We start from the raw sequence: 18,816 nt of genomic DNA, 5'->3' as shown, positions 1-18,816 counted from the left end.
TGAATCCAACCAGGGGACAGTTTTCCCCGAATCCCATTGATTTAAATTTCGTTAGCACTCCTTGATACCACAATCGATCAAACGCTGCCTTCATGTCAAGGGGAGAAACTCTTATTTCACCTCGAATTCAGCTCATTTGTCCATGTTTGGACCAAAGCTCAACTCAAAATGAGCACCAGTGAGAAGGTGATTGCTAAGTGCCTTTTGATAGCACTGTCAATTACACCTTCCATATCTTGCTCGTGATTGACAATAGACTAAGGGGGTGATAATAGGACAGCTTGAACTTGTTCTGTTTTTTGTGGCCAGAATGACAGTCCTGTAACTCTTTCGAGTACAAACACGTTTCCATCTGTTTCAGATGAAGTTACATTGTTTCATAGTTTGCCATTGTGAGATTTGAACTCTTGATCTTGGGGTTACAAGCCCAGTACCATAACCACTTGGCTATTTAGGCCAAGCCTATGACAGTGCTGTAGTTATACTAGAACAGCTTGGCTTGAGGTGCAGCTAGTTCTGCAGCACAAGTCTTCAGTACTATAACTGGGAAATTATTCAGGCCTGGTCTTTGCAGTACCCAGTGCCTTCAGCCATTTCATGATATCACTTGGGAGTGAATCAAATTGGCTGAAGATAGGCAACTGTGATGTTAGGGGCCTCAGGAGGAGATCTAAGATAGATCATCTACTCAGTACTTCTGACTGAAGGTGGTTGCAAATGTTTCAACTTGTCTTCTGCACTGATGTGCTAAGCTGCATGATCAGAGGATGGGGGTGTTTGCAGATCCTCTTTCTTCCAGTTAGTTAATTACGCATCATTATTCACAACTGATTGATTGGTTGTGGGATCACTTTGTTCTGTCTAGTGTATTCTGCTTGCCTGATATTATGCTTACAGTTTCAACTTTAAATTCTCCCTCCATGGAACTGTATTGAAGTTCCATTACATCCTGTCTAACTTCTGTACATTATCTCCTGTGCGATCATCAGAACTGAACCATGTTCAGCACCATTTGCAACTACTCAGACACTGAGTCTGTCCATGTCCAAATGCAGCAAGACCTGGACAATATCTAGGCTTGGGCTGACAAATGGCAAGTAACAAGTGACATTCACACCACACAAGTGCCAGGCAATGACCATCTCCAACAAGAGAGGGTCTAACCATCACCCCTTGATATTCAATGGCATTACCATCACTAAATCCCCCACTATCAACATCCTGGAGGTTACCATTGACAAGAAACTGAACTGGACTAGCCATATGAATGCTGTGGCTACAAGAGCAGGTCAGAGGTTTGGAATTGTGCGGTAACTCACCTCCTCACTCCTCAAAGCCTCTTCACCATCTGCAAGGCACAAGTTAGGAGTGTGATGGAATACCTTCCACTTGCCTGGATGAGCGCAGCTCCAACAACACTCAAGAAGCTTGACACCATCCAGGAGAAAGCAGCCCGCTGGATTGGGACCCCTTCCACAAACATTCACTCCCTCCACCACCAACGAGCAGTGGCAGCACTGTGCACCATCCACAAGATGCACTGCAGAAACTCACCAAGGCCCCTTAGGCAGCACCTACCATCCAGGAGGAGGAGAGGGCAACAGGTACTTGGGACACCACCACCTGGAAGCTCCCCTCCAAGTCACTCACCATCTTGACTTGGAAATATATCGCTGTTCCTTTACTGTTGTTGGGTCAAAATCCTGGAACTCCCTCCCTAACAGCATTGTGGGTGTACCTATATCACACAGACTGCAGCAGTTCAAGAAGGCAGCTCACCACCACCTTCTCAAGGGCAATTAAGGATGGGCAATAAATGCTGGCCTAGCCAGCTTCCGTAAATGAATTTGAAAAAATCATTAATTGAACATTGAATGCAATTGTATGACAAATTATCAAATTATCTTTAGTTTTATCAAATTCATGAATCAAAGCTAAGGATGAAGTTTTAATTCAAAAGGGATAGCAACACAAAAGGGTTCTAATTTTTTTCAGTTAATTAAAATCTGAGGTAACAAAAAGAGCTACCTCCCTATAAAGTAAAGTGATGTCAGTATAAGGGAATGAGCTGATTCGTAAGTAGCTGGTGAGTCTTTATCTAAATCTTAAACAATTAATTGACTTAACAGTAATAATTTTAATAAATGGAGGCATGACAGAACATTCTGGTCCTCTGGGATGCATATCCTGTTTCATGTGGGAAGTCCAGGAAACTTGTCCCGGACAACACATACAAGAAGTGTCATCAGCCAGAGAAACTTGAACTCCAGGTATCGGAACTTGACCAACAGCTGGCATCATTGCAGCACATCTACGGGTGAACAGTTTCGTGGATAGCATGTTTCTGGAGGTAGTCACCGCACAGCTTAAGGGTGTACAGCAGAGAATAAATGGGTGACTGCCAGGCAGCCAAGGAAGACCAGGTAGATGGTGCAACAGTCCAAGTCTATCTTGTTGACCAACCGCTTTCCAGTTTTGAATTCTGGTGAGAGTGACAGATCCTAAGGGGAGTGCATTTCGAGTTGCTGCAGAGCACTCGAAGTGGGGTGGGGTGGAGGCATGTGGAGGGGGTGAGGCTGAACAGCTGGCATTCATGGTCCATTTTGGTGCCAACGACATAGGCAGAAAGAAGGATGAGATCCTGCAGGCCAATTTTAGGAAGTAAGAAATGAAACTAGCGGGAGCAGCACCTCAAAAGGTTGTAATATCCACAATACTCCCAATGCCATGCACCAGTGAATATGGAATAGGATAGAGCAGGTGAATGCATTGCTGCAGTGATGGTGTTGGAGGAAGCGTGTTAGATTCCTGAGACATTGGGGCCAGTTCTGGAAGATGGGCCTGTACAGGTTGGGCAGGTTTCAAACAAACTGAACCAGCACCAATGTCCTTGTGGGGCGGTTTGCTTGGGCTGCCGGGAGGGTTTAAACAAAATCAGTAAGGAGATGGGAACCAGGCTGTAAATCAAAGAGGGAAAACAAGATGCACAAACAACACTACAGTAAGAAATAGTAAGGCATTAGTTGGGCCCAAAGAAAGAGGATATGCTGTCAGCAGCAAATGTTGGAAAGAAATAATCTATGATTGGAGGCTTAGCGAAGTGTGAGGTGATTGGCTTTATTCAGCCTGAGGCCTGAACATGGGTGGCGATGGGTCTACCGGAGAGGAAGAGAGGTTTCAGGGAGGTGAGGAAGAGAGATATTGCTTGCCGGAGAGCGAGTGCAGGGGTGACTGCCTGCTTGGGAGGAGGGGGGAAGAGACTGAGGCAAGATGGCGGAGTGGCAGTTGCAGAAACAGCAGGACCCAAGGCAGCTGGAATGTTAGACAGGGCAGGGAGGAAGAATCTTGGTACTTTCCCAGCCATCCCAAATCGCTCTTCACCATTTTAATCCCAACACCACCTGGACCCAGTGGGAAAGAGTGTGTGTGAGAGTGAATAAATGAGAGTGAGTGTGTGTGTGAGAGAGAGAGAGAGAGAGAGAGAGGGGTGTGTGAGAAGGAGGGTGAGTATATATGAGAGAGAGAGAGGTGTATGAGAGAGAGAGGTGTATATGAGAGAGAGAGAGGTGTATATGAGAGAGAGGTATATATGTTGGAGAGCTGTATGAGAGAGAGAGAAATGTATGTGAGAGAGTGAGAGAGATGTATGAGAGAGGTATGAGAGAGAGAGAGAGAGGTATGAGAGAGAAGGAGAGAGAGAGAGATGTATGAGAGAGAGATGTATGTGAGAGAGAGATGTATGTGAGAGAGAGAGAGAGAGAGAGAGAGATGTATGTGAGAGAGAGAGATGTATGTGAGAGAGAGAGATGTGAGAGAGAGAGATGTATGAGAGAGAGAAAGAGAAAGAAAGAATGTGTGTGTGTGTCTGGCTCACTCCCAGTCTCATTGCTCTTACTCACCCTCACCCCAAAACAACACACATTCACACCCACTCACACAGTGGGCATGGGCAAGGGTGCGTGAGAACCCCCGAGACTGGGAGTGAGCGGGACACACACCCTTTAATGGTAATCTTGGTTAATTACTCATTTTTTAAATCATCAATTTTATTGCGTTTTTTTTTGCTCAGCAAGTTGTTTCTTTTCTTTATGCCTCAGCCTTTTAAAAAAATTAACGTTTAATGTTGTGCCAAACCTTATATTTCTGGAATTTGCTCATTGGCCACTTGAGTGAGAAAAACATTGCAATGTGGCCCCTCATGCGAAGAGGTTGGACAAGCCTGATATAGAAAATTACAATAAGGTGCAAAAACTACAGAGCAGTTATAACAGACAGTTTTAATTTCCTAATTTAGACTGGGATACTACTTGTGTGAAGCACAAAGAGCTTCTGCAGTGTGTTCAAGAGAATTTTCCAGGTAAGTATGCTTCAAGCCCAATGAGGGTGGGAATTTGTTGGATCTGGTTCTGGGGAATGATGGGGTCAAATGGATCAAGTGGCTGTAGGGCAACATTTATGCAGATCATAAAGTTTAGGGTAGCTGTGGCAAAGGACAAGGAGCAATCCAGATTAAAAATAATTGATGGAAGGCAAATTTCAATGTGGTGAGAACAGATCTGTCCCAGGTAAACTGGAATCAAAGTCTGGCAAGCAAAATGGTAATGGAACAATGGGCATGTGCAGACTAAGTACATCCCACAAAGTGGGAAAAGGTGGGACAACAGAGGTTTCCTGGATTAAGAAAGAGACAGAGAGCAAGATGGTGCAGAAAAAGGTTTTATATAACAGATGTCAGGTTGACAGAATAGGTGAAAACCAGGCTGAATGTAGGGAGTTCAGAGAGTTTGCAAAAAAAGTGAAGAGAGACTGGCAATTAACATAAAAGGGAATCCAAAAGTCTTCTACAGGCATATAATTAGTAACAGGGTGGTAAAAGGAGGAGTGGGTCCAATTAGGCACCAAAAAGGAGATTCATGCATGGCAACAAGTACTAAATGAGTATTTGGTATCTGCCTTTACCAAGAAAGAAGATGCTGCCAAAGTCATGGTGAAAGTTGGGGTGGTTGAGACACGTGATGGGCTAAAAAATTGATAAAGAAGAGAATTAAGAAAGGTTGGCTATGCAACCAGCACTAGATCAGATACATTTGAGGATACTGAGGAAAGTAAAGGTGGAAATTGCAGAGGCACTGACCATAATCTTCCAATATTTCTTGGATACAGGGGCGATACCAGAGGACGGGAGAATTGCAAATGTTACACGCTTGTTCAAAAAAAAAGGGTGTAAGGATAAACCCTGCAACTATAGACCAGTCAGTTTAACCACAGTGGTGGGAAAGCTTTTAAAAACAATAATCCAGGAAAAAATTAAGTCACTTGGGCAAATCTGGATTAATTCAAGAAAGCCAGCATGTATTTATTAAGGGCAAAAAGTGTTTACTTAACTTTTTTGATCAGATAATAGAGGGTTTTGATCAGATAAGAGGGTTGATGAGAGTAATGCAGTTAATGTGGTGTACATGGAATTCCAAAAGGTATCTGATGAGTTGCCACATTGCCAAAGTGAATAAAAGAGAAAACAGCAACATGGGTATGGAGTTGGCAGAGTGAGAGAGTGGTAACAAACGCTTATATTTCGGACTCAAGAAATGTACCCCAGGGTACTAGGACCATTGCTCTTCTTGAACTATATTAACACCGTGGACTTGGGTGCCAGGGCACAATTTCAAATCTTGCAAATGAGACAAAACTTGGAAGTATTACGAACTGTGAGGAGGATAGTAATGGACTTCAAGAGGACATGACAGGCTGGTGGAATAGGCAGGTGCATGGCAGTGAAATTTAGCACAGAGAAGTGTGCAATGTTGTGTTTTGGCAGGAAGAATTAATACAAAATAAAGGATGCAATTCTAAATGGGGTTCAGCAGAGGGATCTGGGGTGAATGTGCACAAATCAGTTAAGGTGGCAGGGTAAGTTTAGAAAGTGGTAAATAAAACATACGAGATCCTGGACTTTATAAATAGAGAATCACAGACTCTCAGAATGCAGAAGAGGCCCTTCAGCCCATCGAGTATGCACCGACATATGAGAAACACCTGACCGACCTACCTACCTAATCCCATTTACCAGCACTTGGCCCATAGCCTTGAATGTTATGACGTGCCAAATGCTCATCCAAGTACTTTTTAAAGGATGCGAGGCAACCTGCCTCCACCACCCTCCCTGAAAGCGCATTCCAGTGCATCACCACCTTCTGGGTAAAAAGGTTTTCCTCACATCCCCCCTAAACCTCCTGCCCCTCACCTTGAACTTGTGTCCCCTCATGACTGACCCTTCAACTAAGGGGAACAGCTGCTCCCTATCCACCCTGTCCATGCCCCTCATAATCTTGTACACCTCGATCAGGTCATCCCTCAGTCTTCTCTGCTCCAACGAAAACAACCCAAGTCTATCCAACCTCTTCATAACTGAAATGTTTCATCCAGGCAACATCCTGGTGCATCTCCTCTGCACCCCCTCCAGTGCAATCACATCCTTCCTACAATGTGGCGACCAGAACTGCACACAGTACTCCAGCTGTGGCCTCACAAAGGTTCTATACAACTCCAACATGATCTCACTACTTTTGTAATCTATGCCTTGACTGATAAAGGCAAGTGTCCCATATGCCTTTTTCACCATCCCACTAACATGCCCCTCAGCCTTCAGAGATTATGGACACACACGCCAAGGTCCCTTTGTCCTTCAGAACTTCCTAGTGTCATGCCGTTCATTGAATACTTCCTTGTCAAATTACCCCTTCCAAAGTGTATCACCTCACACTTTTCAGGGTTAAATTCCATCTGCCTATTATCTGCCCATTTGACCATCCCGTCTATATATTCCTGTAGCCCAAGACAATCAATCTAACTGTTAACCACCAGGCCAATCTTTGTGTCATCTGCAAACTTACTAATCCTTTCTTTCCCCCACCCCCCCCCCCCCCCCCCCCCCCCCCCCCCCCCCCGCCCGAGTCATCTATGTCGTTTATATAAATGAAGAATAATAGGAGACCCAGCACAGATCACTAAAGCATCCTTCTGTCATCACCCTCTGTCTCCTACAACAAAGCCAATTTTGAATCCACCTTATCAAATTACCCTGTATCCCATGTGTATTTGCCTCCTTTATAAGTGTCCCATGTCGGACCTTGTCAAAGGCTTTGCTGAGGTCCATTTAACTACATTAACTGCACTACCCTCATCTACACACCTGGTCACCTCCTCAAAAATTTCAGTCAAATTTGTTCGGCATGACCTCCCTCTGACAAAGCCATGCTGATCAAACCTTGCCTCTCCAAGTGGAGACAGATTATCTCCTTCAGAATTTTCTCCCATAGTTTCACTACCACTGACGTGAGACTCACTGGTCTGTAGTTCCCTGGCTTTTATCTACAACTCTTCTTAAATAGCAGAACCACATTAACTGTTCTCCAGTCCTCTGGCACCTCCCCCGTGGCCAGAGAGGAATTAAAAATTTCGGTCAGAGCCCTTGCGATCTCCTCCCTAGCCTCCCTCAGCAGTCTGGGACACAAATCATCCAGACCTGGAGATATGTCCACTTTTAAGCCTGCCAGCACCTCCAATACCTTGTCACTCCCTATATCAATTTGCTCAAGAACCTCGCAGTCTCTCTCCCCGAGTTCCATACCTTCTTCCTCATTCTCTTGGGTGAAAACGGATGTGAAGCATTTGTTCAACACTCTAGCGATGTCCTCTGGCTCCACCCACAGATTGCCCCCTGGGTCCCCATTCTTTCCCTGGTTATCCTCTTCCCATTGATATCTTGGCATTTTCCCTACTTTTACCAGCCAGAGCTTTCTCATATCCCCTCTTTGTTCTCCTAATTGCTTTCTTAAGCTCCACCCTACACTTTCTATACTCCACTAATACCTCCGCTGATTTGCTCCCCTTGTACCTGCTAAAAGCATCTCTTTTCCTTCTCATCGTATCCTGAATATCTCTGGTCATCCATGGTTCTCTGGGCTTGTTACTCCTTCCTATCACCCTAGAGGGAACATGTTGAGCCTGTAGCCTTCCCATTTCCTTTTTGAACCCCCCCCTCCCACTGCTCTTCTGTAGATTTCCCACAAGTAGCTGTTCCCAGTCTACCTTGGCCAGATCCTGCCTTATTTTACTAAAATCCGCTCTCACCCAATCCAAAACATTTTTTTGCAACTTATCTATTTCTTTGTCCATAACAAGCTTAACTTGTACCAAGTTGTGGTCGCTATCACTAAAATGCTCCCTCACCATCACCTCAGCCACCTGTCCAGCTTAATTCCTCAGAATTAGGTCCAGCACTACACCGTCCCTTATTGGACCCCTACATGTTGACCTAAAAAGTTCTGTTGTACACATTTCAAGAAATCCACTCCATCCAAGCCCTTAACACTATGTCTATCCCAAAATAAAAAAAAATTAAAGGAACAGAATACAGAAGTACAGAAGTCATGATGGACCTTTATAAAACACTGGTTCAGCCTCAACTGGGAGTAATGTGTCCAATGCTGCAGGTCACACTTTTGGAAGTATGTGCAGACATTAGACAGGGTGTAGAAAAGATTTACAAGGCTGGTTCAAGCCTGAGGGACTTCAGTTACCTGAATATATTGGCGAAGCTGTGTAAGTTCTCTACAGAAAAATGATTGAGAGTAGATTTGGTAAGTGTTCAAAATCATGAGGGGTCTGGACTAAACTGGAAAAATGATTGAGAACGAGAGGCCACCTATATAAGATGAATGGCAAAAGAATCAAAGGGGACAAAGAATTTTTTTTTTTACACAAACTCATTAGAATCTGGAATGATTGCCTCAGAGTGTGGCAGCAGGAGATTCAATCATAGCTTTCAATAGGGAATAGGATAATTATCTGAATAGAAAAGCTTACAAGGCTGTGGGCGGGGTGCTTGGGGCACGGAGGTGGAACCAGCTGAGTTTCTTTTGCAGACAGCCAGCACAGACACAACAGGCTGAATGGCCTCCTTCTGTGTTCTAACTGTTTTATAGATAAGTGGAGAGCATTCCATTAGTCCTTGTGCCTTATAGATGGTGGAAACAATTTTGGAAGGCAAAAGGCGAGATAAATCACCAGAGTACACAGTTGCTGTCTATTCTTGTAACCACAGTTTTTATGTAATTGGTCCACCTAAATTGAGTCAATGGTGGCACCCAGGACCTTGATGAGGGATTTCATGATGGCGATGGCAATGGCAAGGCAAGGTGGTTTGATTCTCTCGTTTGAAATAGTCATTGCGTAGCATTGATGTGGCACGTCACTTACCACTTGTTAACCCAAATGTGGATGTTGTCCAGCCATAAAGCTGCTTCATTATCGGAGGTATTGCAAATGTTACCTGAATTTTTTTTAAATTCATTCAGGGGATGTGGGCTTCACTGGCTAGGCCAGCATTTATTGCCCATCCCCAGCTGCCCTCAAGAAGGTGGTGGTAAGCTGCCTTCTTGAATCGTTGCAATCCAAGTGGTGTAGCTACACCCATAGCGCTGTTAAGAAGGGAATTCCAGGGTTTTTGACCCAGCGACAGTGAAGGAACGGCGATATATTTCCAAGTCAGGATGGCGAGAGACTTGGAGGGGAACTTCCAGGTGGTGGTGTTCCCAACTATGTAGATGCCCTTGTCCTTCTATATGGTAGTGGTTGTGGGTAACAAGGTGCTGTCTAAGCAGCCTTGGTGAATTCCTGCAGAAAATCTTGTAGATAGTACACAACACTGCTACTGTGCATCTGTGGCAGAGGGAGTGAATGCTTGTGAGTGTGGTGTCAATCAAGCAGGCTGCTTTGTCCTGGATGGTGTCAAGCTTCTTGAGTGTTGTGGAAGCTGCACTTATCCAGGCAAGTGGGAAATGTTCCATCACACTCCTTGTGCCTTGCAGATGGTGAACAGGCTTTGGGGAATCAGGAGGTGAGTTACTCGTCACACGATTTCTGGCCTCTGACCTGCTCTTGTAGCCACGATATTTATATGGCTAGTCCAGTTCAGTTTCTGGTCACTGATGTAGCCCCCAGGATGTTGATAATGGGGAATTCAGTGATGGTAATGCCACTTAACATCATGGGGTGATGGTTAGATTCTTGCTTGTTGGAGATGGTCATTGCCTGGCACTTGTGTAGTGCGAACGTTACTTGCCCCTTGTCAGCCCATGCCTGGATGTTATCCAGGTCTTGCTGTTGTACAATAATCATAACACCCCCATTTCTAACCTTACGATTGAAGGAAGATCATCGATTACGTAATTGAGGATGGTTGGTCCTCGGACACTCTGCCAAGAAATCCCTGAGCTCCCCTTTACTTCTGTTGCTTCAGTTTTACCAGGGCTTCACGACACCACACTCGATCAAATGCTGCCTTGAATTTAAGGACAGTCATTTTCTCCTCAACTCTGCAATTCGGCTCTTTTGTCCATGTTTGAACGAAGGCTATAGAGTTGAGTGACACTGGCAACATTTAAACTGAACCTTGGTAAGCAGGTAGTTGCTGAGTAAATGCTTCTTAAAGTGCGGTCGACGAACCCTTTAGTCACCTTCCTGATGATTAAGAGTAGTAATTGGCTGGATTGGATTTCACCTATTCTTTGTGGATAGGACATAACTGGTCAATTTTTCAGATTATCATGCAGAATGCACTGTTGAAGTTGTGATGGAACAGCTTATCTAGAGCTACGGTTGGTTATGGAGCACAAGTCTTCAGCAATACAGCCTAGTTGTTGTCAGGGCCCACAGCCTTCTTTGTGCACAGTGCAATCAGCTGTTTCTTGGTATTATGTGGAATGAATTGAATTGGCTGAAGACTCACAACTGTGATGCTGGGGACCTGAGGAAGAGTTTGAAATGGATCAACCAGTCAGCGCTTTTGGCTGAAGATGGTGGCAAACACTTCAGCCTTGTCTCATGGACTCATGTGCTGGGCTGCCCCACTATCAAGGATGAGAATTTTCATCCTCCCATTAGTTACCTCCGCCAATGAAGGTGGGTGCTGGAGGTAATGTTTTTACCCCTGTTTGTTAGTCTGTTTGTGAACAATATACCTCAAAAACTAGAGAACGGGTTTCAATGAGATCCTCTGCACAGGTAGGGTATGGCCCAAGGAAGAACTGATTAGTTTTTGGTGAAGATACTGATCTGAATCTTGATCCTGGAGTTTTTTTTTATTATTATACATTCATAGGATGTAGGCTTCACTGCCTCGGCCAGCATATATTGCCTATCCTTAGTTGCCCTTAAGAAGATAGAGGTGAGCTGCCTTCTTGAACTGCTGCAGTCCATGTGGTGTAGGTACACCCACGGTGTTGTTAGGAAAGGAATTCCAAGGTCTTAACCCAGCGACAGTGAAGGAACGGCGAGATATTTCCATATATTAAAGGATCCATTAACATTGGGAGATACAGTGAATTAACATTTTAAAGAATGTTGTGGGTTGTTTTAATTAAAATATTGTTGATTGTTTGCGAATGTTGTGGATTGTCTCAGCTGCTCTGGTACAATTTGTCATAGCTGTCAAAATGTCAGCAGAATTTTCAGAGCAGTTTGTTGGATGTCGATTGGCCTGAAGCCTCCTCAGGGAGGTGGAAATTCTTAATAAAAATATTTCTTTTTTCAGCATTGCAGTTAGAGCATCAACCAGGCAGGGGAAAAGCCTCAAGTAAGAGCTGCATAATTTTAATAACATTGAGTTAACATAGCGTGGTGGAGGTTTGCAGCTCTTCACTTGTTATTTAATTGTCTACCACCATTTACGAGTGGATGTGGCAAGGCTGCAGAGCTTTGGTCTGCTCCACTGGTCATGGGATCACTTAGTTCTTTCTATCATATGGTGTTTCTGCTGTTTAGCATGCATGTATCTCTGAGCTGTAGCTTCACCAGGTTGGCACCTCATTTTTAGTTATGCCTAGTGCTGCTCCGAGCACACTGACCTGCACTTCTCTTTGAACCAGGGTTGATCCTCTGGCTTAATAATACTAGAGTGAGGGGTATGCCGGCCCATGAGGTTACATTTTGATTCATTACACTTCTGCTGCTACTGATGGCCCACAATGCCTCATGGATGCCCAGTTTTGAGTTGCTAGATCTGTTCTGAAGCTTTCCTGTTTAGTATGGTAGTAGCACCACACAAAACGAAGGACGGTAAGACAGAACTTCATTGCCACAAGAAATGTTCGGTGGTCATTCCTGCCAATTCTGTAATCTCTGACAGGTAGATTGGTGAGGGCAGGGTTAAGTAGGCTTTTCCCTCTTGGTGCCCCAACCACTTGCTGAAGGCAGGGCCTTCTTCTCTGCCTCGTTGCCTAACTGTCAACCAGAACTTCTCAGCTTTGATCTGATCCTATGTGGGATTGTTTATCCTGCCTATAGCATGCTGCTTCCACTCTTCAGCATGGAGGTAGTCCTGTATTGTAGCTTCACCAGGTTATCACCTCATTTTTAAAGATGCCTGGCACTGCTCTTTTACACTCCTTAATGAACCAGGGATAAACCCCTGGCTTGATGGTAATGGTACAGTGAGGCATATGCTCAGCCATGAAGTTACAGGTTGCAGTGGAATACATCTCTGCTGTTGGTAATGACCCACAGCAGTTCATGGATGTAGTTTTGGGCTACCAGATCTGTTTTGAACCTAGCATAGTTGTGCATCCATACAAAAGAATGGAGGATGTCCTCATTGTGAAGACAGCACTTTGTCTCCACAAGGAGGTTGTGTTGTGATCATCATGAATAGATCACTCTGTGACAGATGAGGTCAAGTTGGTTTTTTCTTTGCATTGGTTCCCTTAGCACTTGCTGCAGGCCCAGTCTGCTGTTCCAGAGCCACACTTGGTGATAGATGCATAAGTCTCCCAAACCAGAGTACATTTTGTGTCCTTTTTACGCATGGTGCTTCGTCAAAGTGGTGATCAACATGGAACAGTCCTGATTCATCAGCTAAGGGAATCAGTTGGTGGTAATCAGCAAAAGATTCCTTTGCCCATATTTGACCTATTGGCATGAAACTTCATGGATTTTGAACTGAATATTCAGGACTCCAAGGGCCACTTCCCTCCCAACTATATACCACTGGTGGGTTTGTCCTGTGATGGAGGAGTCTGGACATGGGCTATAAAGTACAATTCTGTGTGTATGCCTATGTCAGGCTGCTGCCTGACTTGGCTATGAGGCAGCTCTCAAACTCTGGCATGAGTTCCCAAATGTTAGAGAAAATTACTTTGCAGGGTCATCTGAACAGGGTGTACCTTTGTTGGGCCGTCTAAGCAGGGTATGCCTTTGTCATATCCAGTGCCTTGGTCGATATCAGATTGTACAACTGGTTCTATTTTTATTTAACTTTTCAGCAGCAATTTGATACAACCGAGTGGCTTCCGAAGGCAGTCAAGAATTAACGACTTTCCTGTGGGTCTGGTGTCATACATAGGCCAGACCAGGCAAGGATGGCAGGTTTCTTTCCCTAAAGGACATTAATGAACCATTTGGGGCTTTGTGGCAATCCTGTAGTTTTGTGGTCACCATAACCTATACTAGCTTTTTATTCCATGTTTATTTAATTGAACTCAAATTTCCCAACTGCCTTGATCAGCTTTGAACTCAAGTCTATAGATCATTTGTCCAGGCCTCTATACCATTCATCTAGTAACAATTACTATGCTACAGTGCCCAAGAATTAAAATTAAAAAAGATAATTGCCTTTGTCACAGAAGAGACATGTTTTCACCTTGGTTTGTTAGTCTGTAAACGATAAACTCAAAAACTGATTGACAGATGTCAACAAAATTTGATATACAGATAGGGTATGGCCTCATTCTCATATTTAAATCCCTTTATTGCTATGCCTAAACCTACCTTTATCATCCTTTCCAGACCCATAGCCACCCAATCACCAGATTGCTCTATTCTGCCTTTCTTTGCAATCCGCCCTTTCTTCATCCTAGTGTCTTCAGCCACCAAGGCCCCAAACAGGAATTTCCACCCTAAACAACTGATTTTCACCATCTCCGGTTCCTTCCTGAAGATCGTCTTTGAAGCAACAATTTGACAAAGCACTGGTCACTTCCCAAATGTCTGATTTTGTCTCCATGCTGTGCTTTAGGATGTTTTCCCATGTTGAAGGCACTTCATAAATGTAAAATTGTGTTGTTCTAGTTGTTGTTCAATCAATCAGTCCTTTCTTGTTTGTCTTTTGATCATTTCTTCATGGAAGGGATTTGAGAATAGGCTAAAGTTATGTTGCATTATAAAAACAGTGAACCTATACAATTTTTTTAAAAATCCACAGACTGAAGAAATTGAAGAGATCTAGCTAGAGCAGCTAGTCTTTGAAACTGACTTTGAACTGCTACATTTCAGGTAGTAAGCAGTCAGCAAGTTGGATCTGCTTTGCAAGGAGGTGGAAGAGGTAAACTGATTTTATTGACAAGTCTGCTGGTGAATCACTTAACAGGGACCTTAGGAACAAAAGTAGTCCATTAATCCACTCCTGTTCCAGTATTCAATTACATCATGGTTAATCTGTATCTCAACTCCATTTACCCACTTTTGCTGAATACCCCTTGATGCCCTAATCTAATAAAAATCTAACTCAATCTTGGTCTTGAAACTTTCAACTAACCCAACATCCAAAGACTTTTGCAGGAGCGAGTCTCTGATTTTCACTATTCTGAGTGTGAAAAAAGTGCTACCTGACCTAAATGGTCCAGCTCTAATTGTAAGATTATGTATTTTGGTCTGGTACCTCCGCACCAGAGGAAATATATTTTCTCTCCATCTACTTTATCAAATCCCTTCAGGATCAGAGCAACCTCTTTCCCACTTGGTGGAAAATAGAAGAGAGAGATATATAAGCAACCAGCCAGCTCTGCCTGGAAAGGAAATTCATTCCTGCAAGGGTAAACACACTCATCAACCCCAGTTCAAATTCTGAATGAACAGACCAATTGACTAAGTAAACAAACATGACTAAATATACTCTGTACAGGGTAATTACAAGTTACACTTCTCTTAAAAATATCAGAAACACAAAGAAGTTTTTCCTTTTGTCAAATATTATGTTTGAAACATGGTGGTTTGCTTCTCATGTAAATTTTTTTAAAAGAAAGAGTCTTCTGGCTAGCCCTAGCATTGCTACTTTACATTGACTGTTGGTTTGTTGCAACAGACAAAGGTATACCCTTCAAAATTCTCAGAATAAAGAGGTTTAAAAGTGGACATTCCCCCAATCAAATGTAGTCCTCTGATTCAAAAGCAAAATACCATGGATGTTGGATGTCAAAAATAAAAGTAGGAAATGCTGGAAATACTCAGGAGGTCAGGCAGCATCTGTGGAGAGAGAAACAGAGTTAATGACCTGGGAATTTCCAGCGTTTTCTGCTTTTAGTTCCGTCATTCCTTGACTGTTTTGTTCCCCCTTCTATATAGCTACATTCATTTCTAATTTCCTCCTTTGCTTTCTGACTGTTGAAGGGTTTCAAAGACTAGACTGCTCACCACCCCACCCTGACAGTGATAAATTCATGGAACACAGTATTTAAAAGCAGATGGTGTCAGAAAATTTAAAGAGCTGGGCGTTTTTTTTGTGAAAGAAACAATTGAGAAATACAAGTTAACAGGATGGTTTCATGCTTTAGAAAAAACCCAGCTAATCAGCAATGGTATTTTTCCTGTCGGGTTCATCCATAGCTTCCTATATTTCTGTAATATAAAAAGAATAGCTCACATTGTATCAGCTCACACTTTTTCACTAGGAAGTTAAGAGTTTAGGTGCTCTATCACTGATACTATAACTGACCTGAGATCAAGAGTTTGATGTCATCAAAAAAAAAATTTCCCCATAAAGCACTCTCAAATCAGGTACATTATAGGTTAGTTGAAAAGAAAAGCTACCTCCAAAATGCCCCATTGAGCATTACCATATTAGGTATATGGTACACTATCCCATCAAGCAATCCCACAACTTGTGATTCATATAAAATAAAGCTCCTTCCACAACACTCAGGAATTAACATGAACATTTTCCAATCACCAATTTACAAGTTCCAATTATCCACTCCAGCCCAACCACATTATCTTTTGAGTTGTGCTGCCAATAAAGCTCTCAAATTTATGTTGTTGTGCAAGCTCTTGCCCTGAAGGAGCAGGGGTAAGGTTTGACAGACTCATTTTGTATTTGCCCTTTACAGCCATCAGGGAAATTGGACTGAACCTTCCCAGTACAATCACTGTCGGATTGCCACTCCACTCTTATTTTCTTACTCGATGTTGGAGGTCTGCATTTCTGGCCCGGACCTCCCTCTTCAGAAATATACTTGTACTCAGAGTCCTTCTCCATACTACAGGATTGTAAGAAGCCATGCCACGCCACCTTTTTACAGCACTCTGGTAAGTCTTCATTCATTAACACAGTGAAAAGCTGTGGGACATTTAAATAGCTTTGCAGCGTGTTCGTGAAGTGAGTAGGCAGAGTGGGGATTTGGGGAGCCAGAGGATCGGGATATGGCAGTGGTGGGGAGGTACCTTCTGTCTAATATTTACTGGGTAACTATCGAGGAAATGAGTCAGAACCCTCCGAATGCACGAACTCTAACTTGGAGATTTTTTTGGAGGATCCTGGAGAACTGTCCATTCGAAGTTGAAACTGCTGATGGGTAATTCCCACAGAATTGTTGCGTTCGGACTTCCAAAGGTAGCTCATCTTCTGGAGTACCAACCATCTGGAGACCAGAAGATCTTGGCTAAAAAAGTTAGCACTCTGAATCTGTCCCAGTTGCAAAAGGGCAGCATCTGACCCAATCAGATCACCTCAATCCATCACCAGAATGGGGAAACCTTCAGCATTTGGGTGATCTAATGTCCTAAAGACAAAACTTCAGATAGCAGGTATTCAAAATCATGAAGGGTCTGGATAGAGTAGATAGGGAGAAACTGTTCCCATTGATGGAAGCATTGAGAACCAGAAGAGACAGGTTTAAGGCAATTGGTAAAAGAAGCAACAACGATATGAGGAAAATCTTTGACGCAGCGAGTGGTTAGGATCTTGAATACAATGCCTGAAAGTGTGGTGGAGACAGGTTCAATTGAGGCATTCAAAAGGAAATTGGATTATTGCCGGAAAAGGAAGAATGTGCATGGCTACGGGGAGCAGGAGTGGAAGTGGCACAAAGTGAGCTGCTCCTTCATAGAGCCAGCATAGACACAAAAAGCTGTAGGTTCTTGTATGATTCTATGAACATCTAGTTGCCCCATGGGTTGCATTTGATCCCAGGTTCTAATTGTGAATGAACAGTGTTGAAGATATTGTAGTACCTGAATCCTAGTTGCTTTGCCCATCATCTCAGATACAGAACTTCTACATTGTGAAATAGAAGTATACATCAAATGATTGAGTAATTAGAATTCTAGGTGAAAATAACTTAACCTCTAAGAATCATTATACATCCTTTATATGCTAAGGTTTAGGAAATAAATGGAAAATAGGTGCTCACTGTGTTTCCTTTTCTTTTTGGTCTAAGTGTCTATCTCAAAACAGAATGGAGATACAAGTACAAAAACGATTACTAAAGATGTCAAGGACAAAGACAAGACAATCCCACAGGAAGAGATAGTAAAACAGAGCTCACGAATAATCTCTAACATGGAGCAAAGGTTTCCAGTGCAAGGAATTTCAGACTTCATCCTCATAGAATTTCAAACTGCACTAGGGCTGAATTGTCTATTGCTATTGATAGTGTGACTTAGGTGATCTCCTCTTCTTTCAGTTAGGACATTAAGAGGAAGACAGCAATATTTAAAAAATCAGGTGAAATTGCTTGCTACCATTTAGGCTTTTTCCTAATATGTGCCCTCACATTCACATCTAGAAAACTGTTACTGTAAGCATACCAAGTTACCTCTAACTAAACAAGCATTCAGACTTCTGCCATGTATGGCTCAGTGTACCCAGAATCAGTAGTTAATTTCTAATTCAATTCAGTAACTTACTCAGTGGATTCTCCCACGGCTTCCTGTCACTTTTGCCTACATGCTTTAGTCTGGTGACATGTCAAAAAGTCCTCGTTACATTTAAAGGCTGAATACAGGAAAATCAAGACAAGATCTGCAAATAGCACAATATTCAAATAAATTTTTTACCTAGTCAATTCATGAGCAATTACATACCTTTTATTAATAGTTGGGTAAAGCTGTGCTTTAAAAGAACTAAGAGTTGTCGAAGGGGATACAAAACTAAGGAGGGACATTTTAACTAAAACCTTCCACCAGGAACGAGGTTGTACACCTGGTTTAAACACAGCTCAATTTTAGGTTCTGTTAAAGTCAATGGAGCATAAAATAGGAGGAATGTAAAAGGGATTCCCTCCCCAATCTTACCCCGTTCCCACTGACCTTGTAAAGTTAAAATTATCCTTTTCAAAAATAACGTTGACTGCCACTCACAACTTGAGCAGGGTAATGGTACCATGAAGCCAGATGCAGCTAGGTCTACCTGCATTATATTGACTCCTGAACCCAGCCCTTAAAGCCTTATATAAATTCACAATTAGAAGCTCCAAGGCACAGAATTGTCAAAAGTAACTGCAAGGGATTAGTCATACCTCCTTTGAAGCTGTTAATCAAAACCAATTTACTGAGTGATTCACAGATTAATAAGTCACAAAGACATTTTTCCCAATTTACTGTGCTTCATCTACAGTGACTGATAATAATTGTGTGCAACTGGCTATCAGCAATAATATTTGACAGATCAACCCCCAATGATTCCCAATAAAACTGACAGCATACTATGCTCTCTTTTGCTTGATATGAGCCAAACCTCAGATTTATAGCAAACATTTAGCTTAC

At 42.9% G+C, this 18,816-nt stretch overlaps 1 protein-coding gene across 8 annotated transcripts in view; it reads right to left on the bottom strand.

Annotated features, from left to right (window-relative positions):
• Positions 1 to 18,816, bottom strand: part of LOC121291639 (RNA-binding protein 4B-like) — a 109,199-nt gene that overhangs the window by 53,375 nt on the left and 37,008 nt on the right. Inside the window, exon 4 of one of the 8 annotated variants that reach the window (XM_041213101.1) lies at positions 18,005 to 18,046. The exons of 6 other annotated variants lie outside the window; for them this stretch is intronic. In XM_041213101.1, the coding sequence (XP_041069035.1) occupies positions 18,020 to 18,046 (27 nt within the window). In that variant the 3' untranslated portion in view covers positions 18,005 to 18,019. Of the gene's footprint in view, positions 1 to 18,004; positions 18,074 to 18,816 lie in introns of those variants that run through there. One more of the 8 variants, XM_041213104.1, reaches the window with a different exon arrangement.

Source organism: Carcharodon carcharias, chromosome 19, assembly GCF_017639515.1.
Source record: "Carcharodon carcharias isolate sCarCar2 chromosome 19, sCarCar2.pri, whole genome shotgun sequence".
Taxonomy (NCBI): domain Eukaryota; kingdom Metazoa; phylum Chordata; class Chondrichthyes; order Lamniformes; family Lamnidae; genus Carcharodon; species Carcharodon carcharias.
The sequence above is the reverse complement of the archived record's forward strand: the minus strand, read 5'-3'. Positions and strand labels throughout refer to the sequence as shown.